Source organism: Copadichromis virginalis, linkage group LG20 (genome assembly GCF_057382275.1).
Source record: "Copadichromis virginalis isolate Kocher_CV1m ecotype Utaka linkage group LG20, C_Virginalis_male_GT1.1, whole genome shotgun sequence".
NCBI lineage: Eukaryota > Metazoa > Chordata > Actinopteri > Cichliformes > Cichlidae > Copadichromis > Copadichromis virginalis.
The window spans coordinates 2,792,531-2,814,935 of NC_140637.1; the positions used below are offsets into that span (position 1 = coordinate 2,792,531).

Here is a 22,405-nt window from a genome sequence, read left to right on the forward strand (position 1 = left end):
ATTTGCTTTACCCCATCTCTCCACAAGAGGACACTGCCAACTTGCATCGGCCCTACTGTACTGTGAGAGCATTTCACAAAAAAAAATGCTACAATTGCTGTGATAAAATGACATTTTACAAAAAAAATGCTACAATTTCTGTGATAAAATGACATTTTACAAAAAAAATGCTACAATTTCTGTGATAAAATGAGTACTGTTTCGCTTCCTGAAATTCTTTCCCTTTTTGGAGTTTTCTCTTATTTCTTTTTCCCCCCTAAATTTGTGCATCCTAAATTTCTTAGAGAAATTTGCACATACAATAAATCCTGGTGACGTGTATTTTGTGATTGAAAAAGTAACAAAATGCTGGTGAAAATTTCATCATGTTCATTCAGGATAGAGCCGCTCAGCAGAAAATGAATTATCAAAGCACTTCTTTCCAGTGTTCACATTTGGGGTGACTTTAATCAGCAATGTTTTGAGGTTGTTCCATGATTGTGGTTTAGATTTGTTTTTGATTTCTGCTTAAAGAGAAACTGCTTGTTAAAGTGACTTTAAGTGCAAAGAAAACCTAATTACTCGTGAGTTGTTCCATCTGTATTACATAACTGTCTCAGTTTTATTTGCCTCTCCCTCAACTTTTATAAAACGTGTTAATAACTTGTATATTAGCAATAAACCAATAAAATTAATTAATGCAATTTTTGGGAAATGCTTTTTTTTCACTATGTTTTAATTATATATCTTTTTTAAAATTCAGGCGTTCTGTTTTTTCCCTACATTTTACACAAAATCCTATGTGTTTTCTCCCTAAAATAGGCAGGATAATCAATCTGTGAACATCATAATTGTGATTTTTCACTGTCACTGTGTTACTCGTGCGGTGCCTTTATGCACTTAACAGTGTTTGCAGAACTCCCTTCTTGAGCTATTGATATGTTTAAAAAAAACTCAGCGCAGCCTGCGAGGTGGAGGGGGGCAGGCCCTTGGCTTTGTCTCTCTGTTGAGTGGAGCCATCAGATAACAGCCAGGACAATAGTGCTCCATTCTGAGGGCTCACTTAAATGAGCAGGAAGTGGCGGTGAGCGCCTAGCGGAGGCTTCTGGTGGACTCCCTGGGGTCTGCTCAGCCCTGATGGAGCACCACTGCTGAATGGTTGGAGAGCATGAGAGGAAATGAGAAGCTAGCAGCCACCCAGCTGGAGCCACGGGTGTCCTTTGATGGTGAAAGTAAAGTTGGGAGCAAGGTAAAGGTGATGGAGAAGTAAGAAGAGGCAGAGGAAAAATAAGGAGAAGTTAGAAAAGAAATGGAAAAGAAAGGCGGTGGCACAAGGGGAAAAGGAAGAAACAAGGAGAGCGCTGAAGCAGACCTCACTGGCCTAGAATCAGGGGGAAAATGCACCAGAACTCAGTTGATGACTGTGTAGGTGTGCACCTCACAGGAATGTGCAAAACAAAAACCATTCAACACCAATGTGTTTTCAGAGATGAGATATTTTGAAAGATATTTTCTCAGCCTTGTACATCACTGATGGTATGCCCTGAGCCCTTTCCCCTGGCTGTATCGCGCATATGATGCTTCCGAGCTCACTCACTGCGCACACTACAAAATCTGCCCTGCACTTATATTTCAGAATGCTTACAGCCCACTACTTTGCATTGATAAGCATTATATATAAACAACACTCTGAAGGCGTAACATAATGAAGGGTTACAGGTCTTTGAACATCAAAGAAGCCCACTGCTTCTTTCACTGCATTTTTATTTATTTATTGTCTTAATGTTTTCGACATCTAACAATAAGTAGACTAATAAAAAAAAAAAGCTAAAACAGTTTTCTGGTTTTACTATTGTTGTCTAGCTTCAAATGTGATTTCATGAGTGATGTCCCTGTGTGGCAGGAAGGTGGTTTGGCAGTGGCAGCCGGTACAGTTCACCCCTGCATCTGTTTGCCCTCTCCACCCTGCTTATTTCAGCTTGGTACGTGCAGGAGAGGGTGTCTGGTGCTAGAGCTGCCGTGCAATCCCTCAAGCTGACAAGATCAAGTCAGGAAATCCAGTGTTAATGAATACTATTAAAGCAGACTGTAAATGAAAGTGCACACAAGTGATGCAATGGAGAAAACAATGTTTTGTTTCACGTACGAGAAACCCGCACATTTAACTTACTATTGTACTGTAGTGAACTAACAGTGACATTCAGCTTGGACGTGACACTATGCCAGTATTACTGTTTTAGAATAAGTCCCAAACTTAACCAGACAGTTTGGGAAGCATATCATATATTTTTTTAATATACTGTTCCGCTACTTTCTGACACTTTTACTGTTAATGATTTTAAAAATGTGACAAAGACCCTACACTCCGAGCCTTTTATGAAATATAGCTCTTTGATCCACAACCTTGAGCACACCACCTCACGATGTAGAGAAATCCAAAGTCTGAGAGTCAGGGAGTAATAGAGGATCTTTTACTTTAGCAAGTATACATTTTTGGAAAGATACATTTTACGTAAAGTTTTAGTAGAAATCTCAAAACTAACATGACTAGATGCCACTACAGCTCATAATGTGTTCAATATGGAGATAGCAGCCTGTAAAGATCACTGTGTTGGTGCCCACAACTAAGCTGTTGAGTCAACATAACCATCATGAACTCTGTGTGAGGTAAGCCTGGCCGCACTAGTGATTCTCAAGGACCACTCAGAGTCTTACGCACAAGATAAAGTACAGGAGTCCCTGCAGAGGACGGACGCAAGATCTCAGGTTGCAGTCAGAATATTTAGTGCAGATCTTTCCTGTACAGATGAAAATGAAACTCCCCCGTCCCTACAATAACTTAATGCTTAATGTTTAAAGTTTTATTTATAAGGCTTATTGAAAATTAAATATCATACACATAGTTGAGTCATGCGTACTTCTTATTTATGATGACAAAAATGCAAAAAGGGAAACTTTGATGGGTACAGGAATCTTTCACAATACATAGAAAACATAAGCTATTTTCCCCCATATGCTGCACAGAAACATCCCCCATCTTTCTTTCTTCTCTTTTCAAGCCCACCATTTTTTGTTCAATGCCTGTGGGAGTGATTATTACTCTCAAGTGTGCAACGCCACAAATGACAATGCAGAGAAATGCTGTTTCCCTGTTGTGTGGAATGCTCTTAGTGCTCTAAAGCTGAAAGTGAATCCAGTGTTGACAGAAGTGTTGAGGTGAAACAGACAATGCAGTCAAAGCTCTTACAATGTGGTTCAAGGCTGTGTCGCCAATGTGTACTTGAGCTGCACAATGCTTTGGCATAGGCTAGGAAGTGACACATCCCAAAACCCAGGCTCTCCAGTCAACCCAGAGCCTCAGTAGCCCCGGTCAAAACAACTTGGGCATCTTTCTTTGCCTTTAGACAACAATTCTGATGGCAAAAGAGCCAAACGGGACAGGTGAAAAAACAACAACAAAAAAAAACAAACAAAAAAAAACAACAACAACTCTCCTTCATGACTTCAATCAAACAGTTATTCTAAGTGGCCAAATCATCAAAAATCATCATGGCAGAGTAAATGTGAACAGGAAAAGCAGTGCACTTCATCTGTGACAGAAATCCTCCAGATGAGACTGAACAAAAGTGAGTGTTTGTGCATGTGTGTGACAGCACATCCTGAAAGACGACACAGCCAGCATGACACAGCAAGGAAGGTCAGCTGGGAATAGAGCTCTCACCTTTTGTTCTTTTCAGATGACAGGCGGCATGCCTAGGCAAAGCGTTAACCATTTGGTTTCCCAAATGTAAGAGCAGTAAAAGTTTACTTCCTTCACCACCAGCGGACCAAACATTTGCTGTACTCAATAAATCCATTATTGCCTTAATCATATGGGAACTGTAGTATGAACATGTGCTTAATTATCTTTATTGTTACCTAACAAGAGCATAAAATCTAATCTCAGAGGATGCTTTTTGAGTGCTCACTCGTTAGGGGGACTTTTGATATAGGCGGGTACTCCCTTACCGCCCAGGAGATGCATGGCCCAGATGTTTGATGAATGGACATGACTTGTGTAGGTGTGGTGGGGGTCAAGAGACGTTCATCACAAATGAACAGGAAAAGCCACCCACTCCGAAATCTTCCCGACTCACGCAAAGGTGAAAGCTGCTTTAAAAGCACTGAACTAATAACTGAAAACCTTTATGTATGACATGCCTTTCCCAAGCGAGACAAAGAGATCTGGGACATGCGAGTAGAATTCACTACACATCTCTGACACTAATTAAATTATAGTGTGTTGCCCGGGGACAGAGATGATGATGATTACAGGTGTATTTAAGCATGGAAAAATTATTAGAAGAAAAACAAAAGCTAAAAAAAATATGCAATTTTTGCTTTCATTAATGTATTTTCCAAAGACAAGCTTCTTTAAAAAAAATATACTTTTTGAAGCAAATCAAGTGGTTGTCTGAAAAAATCCTAGTTTTTGTTTGGCATTTAACCCTTGCAGGAGCTTTCTGACATGTAAGTGACAAATTACCATAAATTTATGACTCAATCTTATGCTTTGTAAGGGAGATGATTTCTGAAGTCAGACAATACTTGGACAGGACAAGGAGAGGCACTAATGGATGGAGACGAGCAGCAGACGGAAAGGGTTGGGAGAGGTAGGGAGACACAAGGAGAGGCTTGGCTTCTAGCAGTCAGCCTCATTGACAAGGTCACTTCCAAAGGAACATGCCATGGGGGGTCGGGACAAGCGTCCCATAAAGTAGATAAAGAACAATAGCAGGAACTATAGGCCACAAAGTAACTGGAGACTCTCCCTGGAAGAGAATAATTGAAAGACCCCGTAAGATCAGGACACACACTCAGCATGAAGGAGACAGGCTGGATGAGGTATTTTTATAATGTGATTAATGCTATTGCAACAAGGAAAGTGGGATCATGAGGTGCGCTGCCAAACAAAACTTCAGCTGCCATCGGATTGGATGTTTTTCCAAGCCTCACTGAACTGTAGAGGTTTTTTTTAGACAAGATAACTGTTTTTCTTCCAGGAAAATTCTGCGCTTCAAAAACATCAACAACAGTGAAAAAAAAAAATTAGAAAAAAATAAGGAAGTAAAAAAAGCTCGTTGGGACCCATAGTTTTTGGTTTTGTGTCAGCAGGTTTACTCCGATGTTGTAGTCAGTGTTACTCAAATTAGTAATGTATTACACATTACTCATTACTTTTCTTAAAAATAATGCAGTACATTTATTACTCTCTGGAGAAAGTAGTTTGCTACATTACTAGTTATGTTATTTTTGCGTTACTCTTTAACATCAACTGAACCGCACTGTCACATAATTACCAGTTAGCAATAATAATAACAGTCCCACACACTTACATAAATGCCTGTTCTAATGAGGAGACACACAAGAGCTTTCTGTACGTGTTTTAATATGAACACAGCACCGACAACACAAAATGTAAAGCTGAAACCAGCTCAAAGAGACTTTAATTCTGATTGTACTGTAGAAATGGAGGCTACAATGCTGCACGCCTGACTGCTCAACACTGCTTCTGTTACCTGTACCTAAGATCAGGCTCCAGCTGCAGGGCTCAGCATACACTCAGCTGCAACATCGGCCTGGGTTCTTTGTGAGCTTTGTGTTAGGATGCTGTCGGTGCAGATGCTTAGTTGCATTGTGTCTGTCTTAGATGCAGTTTGCACTTTACTATTATGCTCTTGTCCTTTCTTGCAATAAAAATAACAGTAATGGTTCCTTTCTTTGAATACGAACTATTATCAGCTGACTGTAGTGAAAGGGTGCTGTAAGAAAAAGCATATTATTCTCTTTCTATCTGCCTTTTGATGAAGATAAGTGAAGAACCTTTTTTAACTCAAGTAATCATTGTCAAGTTCTACAATCGAGACACACCTTCGTGAATGTTTACAACATGGTGCAAACCACTGGTTATAATCAAGTACAAGAAAACAAGATTAGAGTTTGTCAGAAAACGTCTAAAAGAGCCAGCACAGTTCAGAAAACGCATCTGTAGACATATGAAAGCAAGATTACCTTATATGAAAATGATGGGAAGAGAAAACTATGGAAAAGGAGAGAAACAGCTCATGACATGAAGCATGCTACTTGTTGTATTACTTTTGCATTACTCCCTAAAATGGCCTGAAGCGTATTAGCACATAATTACCAATGAATAGTGTAAAACACAGGCTATAGCCCCACACACTGACACAAATCCCTGTCCTAATGAGGGCATACAGAAACAAATACAGGTAGAAACGAGGCTACGGTGCTGCAAGTCTGACTGTTCACTGCTTGATTTTGTTACATGTTGAAGATCAGACTGGCTGCTAGGATGGGGTCAGTACATGCAAATTTTTAAGACTGGTCTGTTTTCCTTTGTTAGCATGCTGTGTGTGCAGATATTTGCAAAGTTGTTGTGTCACTGTTGTTATCTTTGATGTTGTGTTGGCAGTAGCGGCTTTACTGAATGCAGCATGTGTTGCAGGTGTTTCTATCCTGGAAGCAGTTTGCACTTTACAAAACTGCTCTTGTCCTTTTATGCATTAAAAATAAAAAATATTGTGCATTTTAATCCTCAAAATTTGTAGATGTCCACCACTTCCCTCCTCTCTGTGCACAAACTGAAATGAGCTGATTATAGAAACTACAAAGGAAGAAAAAGGGCACGCTTGATGTTGTTTTTTTTCTTTTAATCCACCCATTCTTACAGCGTCCCTGAGAGGTCCGATGCACCGCAACCTAAGAAAATACCAGCATGCACACAAAACACAACAGAAGTTGAAATAAAAGAGATGCTCATAAAACACAGGTGAAGTCATTTAGGGGAGACACTTAATGTCATGGAACAGCTGCAAAAGTGACAGAAACCAAAAATACCAAGGACTGCACTGAGATGTGCTTATAAAAGAATTGGATGCTGGTGTTTTCTGCATTTCATTGAATAACTTTTGTAATGTAAGTAACATAACTGTAAATGCAATGTGATTAATGAATTCACTATAATAATCCATTACATTACCAAAATATATAGTGTGAGTATGGTGGAGATAATGTTATAATAGAGCCGTGTATGACTGACAGTTTCTCCAGTCAAAGAAATGGCCGAGCAAGTCACCTAAACTCAGCCAGCAGAGCCTGCTTTCACTTATTAAACACAAACCTGCACTGCGAAAGCAACTGAAAGTGGCTGCAGTAAAGGCCGAGCAGATCATCTCAAAGGAGGAAAGGCAGCATTTCGTGATGTTCATGGGTTCAACACTTCAGGCAGTCACTGACTACAAATGATTTTCATCCAACTATTAAAAACAATCATTATATTTAAAATTGTGTTAGTTTTTCCAATAATTTTCACCCTCTGAAAACAGGGGACAGCGACTAAAGATGGCTGCAATTCCCAAACAATTTATTATTATTATTATTATTATTATTAGTAGTAGTAGTAGTAGTAGTAGTACTGTTATTGTGTTATTCCCCTTGAAATAAAGCTGAGAGTCTAATTATGGTTTGAGCCACTATGGTGGATAGAAATTCTGTCTTTGTCCAATAATTTGTGGCTCTAACTGTGTAAAGGACTCAGGTTTGTAGCTTACTGTGCCCCTCGGTTATTCACATTTTCATTGTTACCATTCCTAAAGAACCCTGTTTGTAGTTTGGGGTTTTCATTCAATATCCTTTTCTATTCAATGCATTTTTCCTTTAACAGCTGACTAATATCTTGTTTAAACAGTCACAGACACATCACTCTGCTGGCATGTTTATAAATCCTCTGGAGCTAATCAACACAATAGCCCACATTCCTGGCATTTAAAGGAAGTCCCTAATATCACTGGATCGCTTCTCCACCAGAGACAGAAATTCTAGGAATATGACACAAGAACAAAAACAAGTCTTCACATGCATGTCTGTTTATTTCATTCAGTTATAAAGGCAAGAATACATCACACTTTGCCAATGCAGCGCTTTGCATCTGCAACACATCCTTGGACCTTTCACCTACACCCTGTCTGACTCCCCTTGCATTGTTAGCAGTGAATTGTCTTTCGGGGAATAACAACAACATGGGGAAGTTTTAGCTCAAATTAGCTAATGTTTTCATTTAAAAAAATGAGAATGAACCGCAGTAATAAGAATGAAAGATTTCTCAGAATTAAATCACTTGACCTGGATCCAGCTTTGTCGCCGTATGTGAGATTACCTAACACCCCCTGGGCTGAGGTGACATGACATGTGAAAATGATTTCATGAAAACTCCAAAAGTGATTAGTTTTATTTTAAGAATTACTCAGATGACTGCATGTAATGTGTCTGATGCACTGTGGTGATGAAATCTACGAGAGCAAAGTGTGCAGCTTCATAGCTTGGTTGCATTGTGCAGTAATAGTTATAAATAGATAAGTTAATTATTGTAAGCAATTAGAAGCTCACCTAACCCCCAAGTACGTATTTAACCCTAACTCTGACCTTTTCCCAAACCTGACAAAGTTGTTTTGTGATTGTTGTGCTGCCTTGCTGAATGGAGTGTCAGATTAAAGACCTTCAAAACATCTGACTGCTTTATGGAACTCAGTGGCTGAAATCTAAAATCTACCAACAAAGCATTTTTCGATTCTGAGCAAAGTAAGTGTGAGCAAATTAGATAATTTTTTTATAGAACTGCAACTCTTTAGGGGGATTTAATATCTGGGACTGAGCATTCAAAAGTAAGTGAAACTTTAGCATTAATAATTACAATATTTTGATCACCTGTCTCTGGTATCACACTGGGATAATAGTTCTTGTACAGTGTATTGTTATACCTGTATGGTGCTCTATATTAATGATATTACAGTGTGCGTGTGGGTTCATGGTCAGTAACATTTGTAGCTCATGCTTTGTTATCTTTGATGTTTGGGCGTGTGTTACAGTACATTTTGAATTTTCAAATTTAAACTTGATGCCCTTCTAGCCAAGGTCTGGGTCCATTCAAGCCGAAACCCCTGGGTGTTGCCTTGTACAACAATAGAAAGCAGTGGCGTTGCCTTCCCTACCTCACGTAGCTTCTCATAGAATGGGAGACTTTATTCATGAGACGGAAGAGATTCATTCACAGCACCCAAGACTGGGTTTACTTTTAAGATAAATTCTCCATTTCCTTAGTTTTATCTCCACCATTCAGACCAGTCCTTTCTTGAGACTGTGATTTCCCTCTGCTTTGCCCTTGCTCACACATTCGGTAAAACCATTTCTGTTTTGATTATACGGTTAGATTTCCAAGTTGCGTCTTGCAGAGAATACGGCCAGCAGGCTAACTCACACACACACACACACACACACACACACACACACACACACACACACACACACACACACACACACACACACACACACACAAACATACAGATCCCGTTTTATCTTGTATTTATCCAAAGCTCCCTTGTATTCACTCCTGTCTGACAAAGAAGATCTCACTCATCACATACAATCTGTGATCAGAGTCAAGGTGTGGTTTGATCCATGAACCAGGATGCCATGTAAGATTGAGTTTCACAGAGGTTTCATGTACCATGCAGACTCTTTTCCTTATGGCTACACAGTTTAAACAACCCCCTCCACTACAGACATTTATCCTTCTCGGAAATGAACTCCTCGTTAACAGACATGGTTTGAGGTTACACCTCAGCTCCACCAGCGACACTACTTTGATGTCTTTAGGAGTTTCACAGTGCTATACATTGTATGACTTTATCAATTGTGCCTCCTTTGACCTCCCACATAGCTGTGCAGTGTGAAGGAGTGTGTAGGGGAGACCGGGGATAGTTGTAACATTTTTGACATTTCTGTCTGTAAATTGGAGCTCGTTTAAGGTAGTGGATTCAAAATGTAATCCAAAGTATTTACATGTCTCTGCTATTAAATAGTGCAGCTATTTTCTCTGCAGCACAATTACCCATTGCATGGTATGGTCTCAAACACAAAGAGTGAAATGTTACAATTAACCCCATAGTCTGGGTTAGTTGTAACATATCCTGGGGTGAAATGTAACACAATGAAATAAGGGTACTAACAAAACATTAACATGTAATCTTTGTTTATTCAACACATGAATGCACTTACATCCATTTATGTAGCTGTGTGTGTGTGTGTGACAGAATGCAGAAATCTAGCTTTTGAACATATTCCAACCCCCCCAAAAAAGTCAAATTATGGAATTTTCTGCAACTGAATATTTCATTAATTTTGATTGGTCTTCCTTGAGTTTGGCCTCATTGGCTCAGTGGTCATTATAACCTACAACTCTTGCACCAATTTTGAACATAACAATGAAGCTGAAAAAATGTAGTTGTTCACCAGCATCGCAATTCCATTACTTTTTATCATGGCTTACCTTGGTGTGGTTTGCAGAGTGCTTCAGAAAGATGAGGAAATCTGTTTCTTGCACCCATCCTGACTTATTTCCACCAATATTTCTTACTGGTCCATCTCTGACACAGTGGTCTGCATAATGTATGTGTGGGAACACAAACAGTGTTGCCAATGGCATTAACCACATATACAAATGCGACCAGTGAACCTCTCTCTGCTGATGTCGTTGCCCCAACTTGTTTAATATAAATTAAAGTAAAAGTGTGGTAAGTTGTAACATCTGCATTGTTGTTACAACTGAACTAGCTAACATTACAGCCAACGGCTAAAACATTAGCACTAAAGACCTACACAGAATATATCCCCATAGACATACAAATAACTAAATTTAAGTTTGATGAGTTTAGCTGCAAAGCAGATAATGCTATTAAACATTGAAAAAAGTAGAAAAACTTACTTTTTGGCATACAAATGACTTTTGTTCATGTTAAATTGTCTGTGTTTGACAAAATGTGCTGATTTTTCACATGTGATAGCAGAACTGAATTGGGCATGCACAGGATGAGTCACATCATTTGAAACTTAGCCCTGATTGGAGAAATTTGAAGTGTTACAACTGACCCACGTTACAACTATCCCCGGTCTCCCCTATGTGTGTGTTTAGAAGTAGGTATTGAGAGTGAAGGACAGGAAGATTGTATGTCTGGCTTTCTATCTTCTGCTGGGGAAAAAAACAAAAAAAACTTTTAGCAGTAGGACCCAGAGGATTTCTCTCGGGGGGAAAATCGACCAGCACACCTTTATGATTTCTGAGGCTGGACAAAGATGTGAAAAAACTTGATTACTGTAAGAAAAAAAAGTAGAGCTATGAGCAATGTCATTGGCTACTTAGAGTCTGACAGGAAAATGGAATGGCTCTTGAGGTCAGAGTAGAGTCAACTATAAATGTATTTTAACTGACAACACCTCTACTGAGTCAACTGCTGCGGCTGCACGGTGTCATTAGTCATCTCTGCAGGGACAACATGAGCGCTTCTGTTGCTGTATACAGGAGCATTTACACGGAGGACCGATTCAAACAGGCTTACGGCTCTGACGATAACGCCAGTGGAAGCTTGCGGCTCCGGGAAAAACTCGCAGGGAGGTGCAGGTGTTCAAACCGAGCCTGCCTTCACCTGTTGAGGGAGAGAGTGCCCATTTTCAGCTGGCTGCCAAGATACAAGCTAAAGAAATGGATTCTAGGAGATACCATAGCAGGACTCACAGTCGGTATTCTTCATATTCCTCAAGGTGAGAGAACACTGCGTCGAGAAAAAGAAAAAAGTTTGCGTTAGAATTAATTACTTGGAGCTTCTCTCGTACTTTAATTATTTTTTTTTTATTAAAATCCTACATTGCCAAAATTTAATATTAACAAAAAAAGCATCTCACGACAAAACATAGTTCATTATTAATACTGATACTTTGAAATAAATTTATTTTGAACAAGTATTTCAAAAATGTTTCAACTGTAAACTTCAAACTTCTTAAATGTACATTTACATAGTTGGTGTCTGATCTGGTCACACTGCACCTTCATCGCCTTAGTGTGAAGAACAGGAACAGATCGTAAATTCCTAAATGAAAGAGAAGCAACACACCATTAACTGTCCTTTCCTTCTCTCCTTCTTCTTCCCCCCCCTCTAAACAGGCATGGCCTTTGCTCTACTCACATCCGTGGCTCCGATATTTGGTCTTTACACCTCTTTCTTTCCTGTTGTCCTTTATATGTTTTTTGGCACGGGTCGCCATGTATCCACAGGTAAGATGTTAGTCCACAGGGTGTCTATTTATTCACAGAGAAGTGTATAAGATGAAATTCAATAATCTGGGACAACAGCAGAGTCATGATCAGATGTAACCCTCACATACTGTGCATATTTCATGCCCTCTCTGTAAGTTTTGATGAGGTCAAGAACTTCCACGTAATAAGTGTCTATACTGAATCTCGAACAACAGATCTCTGTAAAATACCCTGCATGTCATTATTAAACGGAACCTTAATCTTTTATTAATGTTTCAGAGAGCAGGTGGAGTGTTTTTGTTTGTTTGTTTGTTTGTTTGTTTGTTTGTTTTTATGTCCTGTTTTATAGCAGCAATAATTATTTGAATATGTCCAGAACATTCTAGAGCTGTTGGGATTTACTATATAACCATGTAAAACTATTACAATTAAAAAGCCATTACAATCATAACTACGATCTATATCATCAGTATTTATTAAAAAACAACTATTTTGTTTATTGCAAACTACTGAGTGCATTCGTTGAAATTTTATAATCATATGAAACTCACAATGGTTCTATTGATCTTGGTTGTAATCTCACTTATCTCAGAATATATATTAGATTCTTTTATGGCATTGCTCGTGCTTGCAGTTGCAGATTTAATGACCTCTGGGCTTCTGTGCACCTTAAATGGTTGCTGCTACACAGTTTTCCTATTTCACAGTTTCAAAGAGCAGCTGGAGTCTGACACCAGGGGAACCTGGGTAAATGTGATGAACAAAGGCAGTTGTTGGGACAGTCAATGTCCCCCTTGAACCACCAGTATCACATAAAAATACACACAGACAGTTTCACAATTTGAAGATTCCCTAAAAACACCATTTCCAATGTCTCAATGGATGCAGGTCAAATTTGACCAAGCCTTAAATATACTGAATCTTCTAGCTTGTAAATAATATATTTCCCTTTTTTGTGTTTTGGTTAATTTTAGGAAAAGTCATCACATTTCAGGCTATGAAAAACAGGTCAATGTTACCCCACCTGTATGTGAGGGTTAAATGATTTGAAGCATATCTCTTGGAATTAAAGTCAGATTACTTTTATATTGCTTTATGGATATGTTTGGCCTCTTTTCAGGGACCTTTGCTGTAGTGAGTTTGATGACTGGCTCTGTGGTGGAGCAGCTGGTTCCCAGTCCTCTGGAGATTAACTCAAGTTCTTCTGAAGCGAGTGACTTTGAAGCCCAGAGAATTGGAGTGGCCTCAGCTATAGCACTTCTCTCAGGAATTATTATGGTAAAACAGACACAGAAAGTCAATAAAGTGAAATAATAGTGTATGTGTGTATCAAACTCACAGTGTTACATTAAACTCTTTTCGCCCAGCTCTGCATGTTTGCTCTTCAGCTGGGATTTCTCTCCACCTACCTATCTGAGCCAATTGTTAAGGCCTTCACCAGTGCTGCCGCCTTCCATGTTACCATCTCACAGCTGCAAAGCATGCTGGGCCTGCGGCTCCCTCGCCACAATGGGGCCTTCTCTCTCTTCAAGGTAAAAAGCAGTGCTTCTTGGTGAAGAAGAAGTGTTCTCATTTGAGCAAAGAGTTATTTTTTGTAGTCTTATCACGGTCTTGTGTGCTCAGACTTTAGCATCAGTGATGGAAAACCTGCCTCACACTAACATGGCGGAGCTGCTGATCTCTTTGGTGTGTTTGGCCATCCTGGTACCAGTTAAGGAGCTCAACATGCGTTTCAGGAAACGCCTCCGAACACCTATCCCTGTGGAGATCCTCACGGTTAGTTAACTAGCTTTGTGAACACTAAAGATATATTTAATAATTTACAGTTGTAACTCTGACTTTATGCTTCAGGTGATTATTGCCACAGGTGTGGCTTATGCCTGCTCACTGGACTCCACTTACAACATTGAGATAGTTGGCCATATCCCTGCTGGGTAAGCTTTTAGACTTAAATTTAAAAATAAAATAAAATAAAAGACTGATTCATTCAGTAGTTAAAAGTGCTCTGACTAATTTTCACAAATCTTGTGGTCTTCAGATTCCCGAGGCCACAATTGCCTGCCTTTCACATGTTCCCTGCCATTGCTGGGGACACAATAGCCATAACATTTGTTGGCTATGCTGTGTCCGTGTCACTGGCAATGATTTATGCCGATAAACATGGATATTCTATACACCCCAACCAGGTAAAATGTAGGAATGTCACTGCTCGATTCTTGCAAATCTGTCAGGTATTTGGACTGAACCTGTGTTTTATTTCAGGAGCTGCTGGCTCATGGGATCTCCAACACAGTGTCATCCTTTTTTACCTGCTTCCCTAGCTCAGCCACTTTAGCCACCACTAATATACTCGAGAGTGCTGGAGGATACACACAGGTAGCATACATGATATTCAGTTTCCACTAAGAGTTCTCACCAAGGAGCAGAAAATGTGACACCTGATGTTATACTGATGTTATAATAGGAGCAGAAAAACATGCTTCAATTTCCAAACAATCTGCACAGAGAATACAAAATGCTAATTTTACATTTATTAACATAGAAATCCTTGTGTCTTTTGGTGTATTCGTGCAGCTCTCTGGGTTGTTCACTAGTCTTGTTGTCCTGATTGTTCTTCTGCTAATTGGACCACTGTTCTACTTCCTACCCAAGGTGAGCTTAAATATGTGTCTCAACAACCTTTAGAGAAGGAGAGGGGGCAAGTTCACTTATCCTATCCTCTGTCTGTGTCTGCAGGCAGTCCTGGCATGCATCAATGTTACCAGCCTCAGACAGATGTTCCTGCAGTTCCAAGACTTACCTGACCTGTGGAGAATCAGTAAAATTGACTTTGTAAGGCCACTTAAAAGCAAGCTATAACACGATAAGTGTTTCTCACCTATGAAGACAAATAAATACCAGAAAACAGAAGAATGATTATTTAATGCAGCCAGAATCTTTATTTATTTTAAAACACTGCAAATAGACATATAAATAGCTATCTCAGGGATTAAATATATAGATAAACTTCTGTACGCTGCCAGAAAGGACTATTTTGCTGGTCCGGCCCACATGAGATCAAAGTGTAATGTAAAATGAGCTTGGCATCCCTGCTCTACATCATCAGTAGGATTTCTTTTTTAACCATAACCTGCTTTTGTTTGTTTATGATAAAAAAAAAAAACAAAAAAACCTCTGAGCAACAAATTGAACAAAAATGCTGGCAGTAGCAAACATGATACAAGTTAAAACACATATATGCAAATTGATATTTTAATTTCTATTTTTTTTTTTTAAAAAAGGTCTGAAGATTAAATAAATGCTCCAGTTTAAAAAAATGAGAATTTTCTGGCCATTTTCATATAGTTCAGGCTTTACAGGGTTAAAGCTTCATGTCATATTGCTGGGTTTTTCCTCAAATTTCCAGAATTGCAGCAGAAGTTCTTGCTGGCAGTGTGGAGATAGAAGACTGGCCTCATAGCTGTCATCCAGACTTCTAAGTAATTAGTGCAGCAACTAATGTAACTTTAAGAATTAGTGACACAGATTTCCTTGGTCTAGTGAACATTTTACACAGGTGGGGTGAAGTATATTATAATGTTTAATTTAATCATGCAGGATAACAGTATCTCCAGCTTTGAACTGTGTCAAAGTATGTGCCATTTAAAGAAATGCTGTGAATATTTTTCCATGCACGTCTTCCATACTTTGTAATACTAACACTCAATTATTCCAAGTTCATTTGACAAATTGATGTCACCTGTACTGTCTTTAAACAATAAGTACGGCATCATCAGTTGCCAGACTTTTTGAAATAAACACTGCCTGAAGCCAAGAAGCATTAATCAGGACCCTGGAATCCTGACCTACTGGAACACGGGGAGCACATCACATAAATTGCTTGATCCTTGCACCTTCGCATTAATTGCTAGGCTAGAATTAATCATAATTTATATCCTGTTATATCCTGACAAGACAATGCATTATTGTGTCTCTGTTTGTGTGTAGATGGTTTGGCTTGTAACTTGGCTCTCTGTGGTGATACTCAATGTGGACCTTGGCCTGGCTATCGGGGTGGTCTTCTCTATGATGACTGTCATCTGCCGCACACAAAGGTACATTTTCCATTCCCTCTGCACAAATACCACAGTGCAATCCAGCAAAAGCACTTATAAGGGAAAATGTGCACATCTGGAAGGTTAAAAATAAAACTCACATAAACACAAACATCATACTTCATGTATGTAAGTAGCATATGTGGTCTATCATAACTTCTTATATTAATTTAAAGTTTATGATTTAACAGGGCTGGTTGTTCAGTGCTTGGTCGGGCCAGCAACACAGAAATTTACAGACCTCTGGAGAACCATAACAAGGTGAGCGAGGGTTACTTCTCTTCTTTGAAATATGAAAATGAGCAACCAGCTCCAGAAATATACAAACTTTCTCTCACCCTGTCAATATCTCGTCAAATTTGCATGTGGATTTGCAGTATGAATATCCAAGAATACAGGTGATGCATTTCTATTTTTCTTACAGTGCCACGAAGTGCCTGGAGTGAAAATCCTGACTTACAACGGGCCCATTTACTACGGCAACCGTAGCTTCTTCAGGGAGGAAATGATTAGGCTGTTGGGCCTGACACCAGAGAAGATCCGCAGACGGGAGAAGGCCATAAAAGCCCTGGAGAAACGGGAGAGGGAGACCACTGTCAGCACTGTGGTATGATTATTGCTATTCCTCGTTAATCTGAGTCACAAAATACAAAAAAAAATAGAGTACACATACATGGTAAAAATACAAAATACTTCAGTAACTTTCCGCTTCCCCCTGTGTTTTTTTGTAGGAAAGAGGGATTGCAAACACATCGTTTTCCTCAGAAAATGAGTTCTTCAAATCAGGTAAGCAATGACTTTGAATAAGTGTATGCTAAGTAAACAATTCTAAATACAACTGCTATTTCATGAATTTAAAAAAAAATATCAAGAGACTTTTTCACACCATATTAACATTTTCTGAAGACGTTCTTGTATTGCAAATAGTTTGAACTTTCAAATGAATACATTTTTTCTGCAGAAACATCTGAAAGCTATGACCAGGCAGTGTTAATCGATTGCAGCAGCGTGATATTTGTTGATGTTGCTGGAGCAAGACTCCTGACACAGGTTAGTCGGTGAAAGTAAGACCTAATTGAAAACATTGAGCCTGAATTACACCATGTCACCATATAGGCTTTTCCTTATTTCTTGATGCATTGTAATCAGTGCAATTTATTGCTTTTCCCCCCTTTAGATGTGTACTGAGTGCCAGAAAGTTGGAGTTCATGTATATTTGGCTAACTGCAATGGTGAGGCCCATGTACCCCAAATATTTTATTCCTAATTGTGTTCTTTCTGTTTTATTCTGTGCAAACTTTTATGTAGAAGCTTTAATATTTTCTAGAGAGAGTAGACATGCTGACCGCTTGTTCTCTGTGCACAGAGAGTGTTTTAAAGATCCTAACGTCCAGTGGGCTGATGAAATACATGAATCCACAACATATCTTTGTCACCGTCCACGATGCTGTGGTGTATATCCAACAGCAGAAGGTAAATATCAATATCAGAGTATTTTATAAATAGATGAGACTTTAAATTCTGATGATAAGAACAATGATGTTAACTATCTTGTTTGTTGCAGGAAAAACCTTCAGCGAACACCACGACAGTTTGGGTATGAGGCTGAAGGAAGGTGATGAGTTATGTTCCCCTCAACCAAGTGTTGAGTGCTAAAATGGCAGAGACCATTTTAGCTGCTGTAATAGCTAAGACTGTACTTGCCAGTGTTTGAAAGGCGCAGTAGCCTGTTGTAGCATGAAGTCTTAATTTGTGTTAACTTCTTACATGATAGTTTTACCATGTTTTTTATTTTTCAAATATCAGACTGACTGCCAAACTTAAATCAAAATCAAATCAAGCAGAAGGAATTAGTCCACAACACAAAACCCATCAATACAAAACAATAAAAAAATGATATATATGACTGACGTGAATTGTTTTCGCCCGTTTTTTTTTTTTTAGTTGTTGTATAATTTTGTATTTTTATTGTTGTATATGATGTATTTTGGCATGTTATCAGCATTGGTTGTATTTATTTTTTGTTGTTTTTAATACAAATGCATTTCATGCACATTGTATATATTTTTCTTTTACTATGCATATTTATACATTTTGAAATCTGTGCTTCAGTATGCAGTCATGTACAGTAAATAGCACTGCGACTCCAGAAAGACTGAATAAAAGACTTTAGGAATGAGCTGCGGCGACTGTGCCACCCAGTGGCTGTTCTGACAATGAATACATCTTACAAACAAAACCTGGAGCATTTTAGTGAATAAAAACATGCAATAAATAGAAGTAAAATGTCATCTGTAGGTTTCTAAATCAATGTATTGATTAGCAATAGTTATTAAGTGTGAAGACTTATACTTTTGAAGGAAAACGGTGAGGAATGTGAAGAATGCCACTCTGAGATTTGGAAGGGGGGAGAAGAGCAGTCTTTGTACTTTATCAGCCATTGTAAACCAGACGGTCTGGACTGAGAAAGATTAAAAAATACTACAAAGTCTCATAGCAGCAGAGAAAATTATATTTTAGTATTATAAAAAAAATGAAACAAACAAACAAACAAACAAAACAAACAAACCCAAAAACAATTGGAGAAAAACAGGTTATTAATCTTGCAGATTACTGGTTAATTTATGATACAAAATGCAGTTTTCACTGGAAATACATAAACATGCCACTTTTATTCTGGTATGTGTATCTGTCTTTACTTTCAAAACACAGACATATTCTAAAAAATGTGATGAAATCTGCTATATTCATTACAATAACTGAAAGCATCTCACACTGTTATGCTGCCCTCTGCTGTCCGACGGGTAAAAACCTCCCTGCTATCACATTCTTGTTACCTTGACCTGATAAAACTACATGTAGTGAGAGTCAAAAACCAGGACAAAAAAACAAAAAACCCTAATTATTTCCCTGCTTGATGTTGGATAGCCAAGTTATTAATTTTTTCCTGTGCATATTTCAAAGGGCCCTCGGGATACCGTGCCCTTTGGGTTTTCCCTTTAAAGCTCAAGGAGTGTTTTACTAATTAGTAGGAAGTTGTCCACTTTAATTAGAACGCCATACACAAGGCTGTGGCCAAATGTTTACTTAAGCCCGATTCTACACTCAGGCCTGCCTACACACACACACACACACGCACACACACACACACACACACACACACACACACACACACACACACACACACACACACACACACACACTTTCCAAAAAATAAATCTAAATCAAAATAAAAGTAACACTGGAAAATCCCCCAGGAATTTCAGCGATGTAGTAATCAAACTCGGATTTAAATGAATACCTGTTTTAAGATAATCTGCAAACATGGAAAACTGGAGGCGTGCAGAAGATAATTCATATAAGCTGACTTGACTACTGAGAGGGAAAAATAAGGTAATTTTCTCCCCACGCTTTGAGTACCATTATGGCAGCAAAGAAAGAAAACCAGGAACAAGAAATAAAGTGGATTATAATTGAAACGTATCTGGTAATAACAGGAATTTGAAGATAAAGAGCGTGAATTAAAATAAAAATAAATATGCTGGAATTCACTTCATAGCTGGGATAGGCTCCAGCGCCCCCCCGCGACCCTGAAAAGAATAAGCGGAAGCGGATGGATGGATGAATTCACTTCATAAAAATGCAACTTGTATTGCATTTTTGTCTGATGTTTTATTTTCACCTTGTGGTCAAACGTTGGAGCAGCAGTTAGTCTGCGGGTGTCTAGCCTGAGAAAATGGTCACGTGCTGCTCCATCGTCATCAGTGGTGATCTGTTCTGACCCTCGGCAAAAATTCACAGACGACCCCTCCCATCTCCGTTGTAGGGCCCTCTTAGGGAGGCCAGGTTTCTCATACTATCCTTGCAAAATTTGCACATTGCCACTGCTGCAGTTTAAAGTTTGTGAACTCTCTGGCCTGAGGCCCCGAGGTGTTGCCTGTCTTGCCAGGTGGGAAGCCTCTAATTGCCATTTATCCTAGTGAAATTGAATGTCTATAGATCAGGCCCAATGATGGCACGAAAATATTGTTAAAGAGCAAGCAAACAGAATTTGATTTAACTTGAGGTGGCGCTAGTTTTAACTGCTTGTCTCCAGGGGGCGCCACTACTCCAAAGATACATTATAGGTGGCGACACGATTAACAGCAGTGTGTTAATTATGTCAGATGAGATCTCCGCCTAATCACGTTCACTAACTAGCGCCCTTCCCCCTAATATTTACCAATAGGTAAATGTTGGATTTTTATTTATATATTTATTTAGTCAGAGACTGAAACACCCTCGCTGCAGGAAGGAGCGCTTTCACAGATCATTCATCCCAACAGCAGTTAGACTCTATAACTCCTCAATCACGATGTCATAAGTCACTGGACACTGAACATCCACGGTCACCACTTCATGCATAATGGACCTTCCATGTGTATGGACATGTGCAGGTATATATGTATGTATATATATATATATACATATGTATATTTAGTGTGCACGTGTGTGTGTGTGTGTCTCTATAAATAGGAATAGTAGTGGTACAATAGCTATATCAAGCTATATAGTTTATGTCTTGCATATTTCCAACCATATCCATAACCACATACTGTGTATGCTACCATTGTATATAGTGTATTATCTTACTTTTTTTCATTGATTGTACTTATTTGTATTTTTGTATTTCCTTCTGATATCTGTACCTGAGCTGAGGTGATACAAAAATTTCCCCGTTGTGGGATCAATAAAGTCTTATTCAAAGGAGCTTGCAAAGAGTCCAGACGCTTTTCTTTGCAAGCTCCTTTGACTACGATGACCTGGATGACTGAGAACCTTCACAGACAAAGTCTTATCTTATCTTATCTTATCTTATGACACGCTGTGTAAGTAAACAAACAACAGTTTGGTCTGCATTTCTTGAAAGATTACATCCCCCAAACTTAGTTTAGAGGGTCTACACTGCATATAGTGAAGTCTGCAAGTTTTCTAACAGCAAAATTTGTTTTCTGCCCAAATCATTTTGAAGATCATTAGAATGAAAGTTATTGGCCATGTTTGCATAGCCCTTTTTAAAATGATGCTTTCATGACATTATTGTATGTTGGGTGGTGGTCACGGCTATCTAGACTGACAAGTGGGATGTTGAATGTCACCTCTCCGGTGGGGAGGGGGCCTGAGATTGTCTAAATTGGAGTCTGTTTTATACCAAATGCAGAAAAAATGTTTTAAGAAGGCAATGAAGTTTGTGTTCCAAAAAATAGGATTGTTTGCTTGCAGGACACCAGGAGAGATGAGTCCTCCGTCACAGATGGTGTGGTCAGTGAAGATGGTCGCCTGCAGGTTCAAGCTCATTGCATCTCCAACCCACATCCACTGCCACTGTACTTAAGGGAAGTTAAAGACTTTCTTCTGCACCTACATTTGGATCACCTCGATCCATGACAGTCATTCAGCAGTAATGCCTGGACTGGAAACAAGCATCCTTAAAACATTACAACATTCCAGCTCCTGTGTTGGAATGAAAAACAAATGTGTTGTTTAAATCAGAGACTGCACTTGTGACAGAACAAACATTTTATTTTGATTATATAAGTAAGTACAAAACAAAGTTGTGGTAGGCCTAAACTTATTTTCAGAATAATTACATCTGAGACTTTGTTTCATTGTAAGATTATAACAGTGATGGCAATATAATTGTTTGTTGTTCAGCAGAACAGTGTCCAGTATGTTGGCTGTTATACTTTGTGTTTGAAAATAAAAGTTGGGCTGATTTTAACACCATTACAAAAAGTGTTGTTAATTATTTTTAATCATATTCAGGTTACCACAATTTTTTTTTTTGAGTGGAGGATTGCTGGAGGCGATATGAGTGAGACACAAAGAAGTATACAAATAGGTTCCACATTATTTATTCATAATTTGTGTTCGTTATTAGAAATGATGAACTCTGATGAGGAAACTTCCTCTCTCCTAAAATACAGGGATAAAGGACTTCCACTTAGTTCTTTTCTACTCTGAGCACTCAAAACGCTTTTTATGACAAACATTATTTACCCCATTTGTTCAATGTCGAAGAGTGTCGATGAACGCATCAGGGGCAACTTGGGTTCTGGTGTCTTGCTCAAAGATACTTCGACATGCTGACTTGAGGAGCTAGATATTAAACCAACAACCTTCTAATTGATAGACGACGCACTCTTCC

General features: G+C 38.8%; 1 protein-coding gene across 1 annotated transcript; it reads left to right on the forward strand.

Moving 5' to 3' along the window:
* Window positions 1-11,191: 11,191 nt before the first annotated feature.
* slc26a10 (solute carrier family 26 member 10) lies at window positions 11,192-18,271 on the forward strand. The gene is made up of 18 exons (XM_085444388.1): window positions 11,192-11,631; window positions 12,032-12,142; window positions 13,245-13,402; window positions 13,492-13,656; window positions 13,748-13,900; window positions 13,976-14,058; window positions 14,163-14,310; window positions 14,387-14,500; window positions 14,699-14,776; window positions 14,861-14,956; window positions 16,112-16,218; window positions 16,410-16,479; window positions 16,643-16,825; window positions 16,950-17,004; window positions 17,180-17,268; window positions 17,396-17,450; window positions 17,585-17,691; window positions 17,783-18,271. The coding sequence occupies exons 1-18, from the start codon at window positions 11,367-11,369 to the stop codon at window positions 17,819-17,821; spliced, it is 2,076 nt and encodes a 691-aa protein (XP_085300514.1). The 5' UTR covers window positions 11,192-11,366; the 3' UTR covers window positions 17,822-18,271.
* Window positions 18,272-22,405: the final 4,134 nt, after the last annotated feature.

What these genes read in the sequence shown, in the direction of transcription:
- slc26a10 (XM_085444388.1), top strand. Translation starts at nt 11,367, where the DNA reads ATGAGCGCTTCTGTTGCTGTATACAGGAGCATTTACACGGAGGACCGA. An exon ending in GTGCTGGAGGATACACACAG is followed by an intron (nt 14,501 to 14,698) that starts GTAGCATACATG and finishes GTATTCGTGCAG; the next exon opens with CTCTCTGGGTTGTTCACTAG. An exon ending in TGTTCTACTTCCTACCCAAG is followed by an intron (nt 14,777 to 14,860) that starts GTGAGCTTAAAT and finishes CTGTGTCTGCAG; the next exon opens with GCAGTCCTGGCATGCATCAA.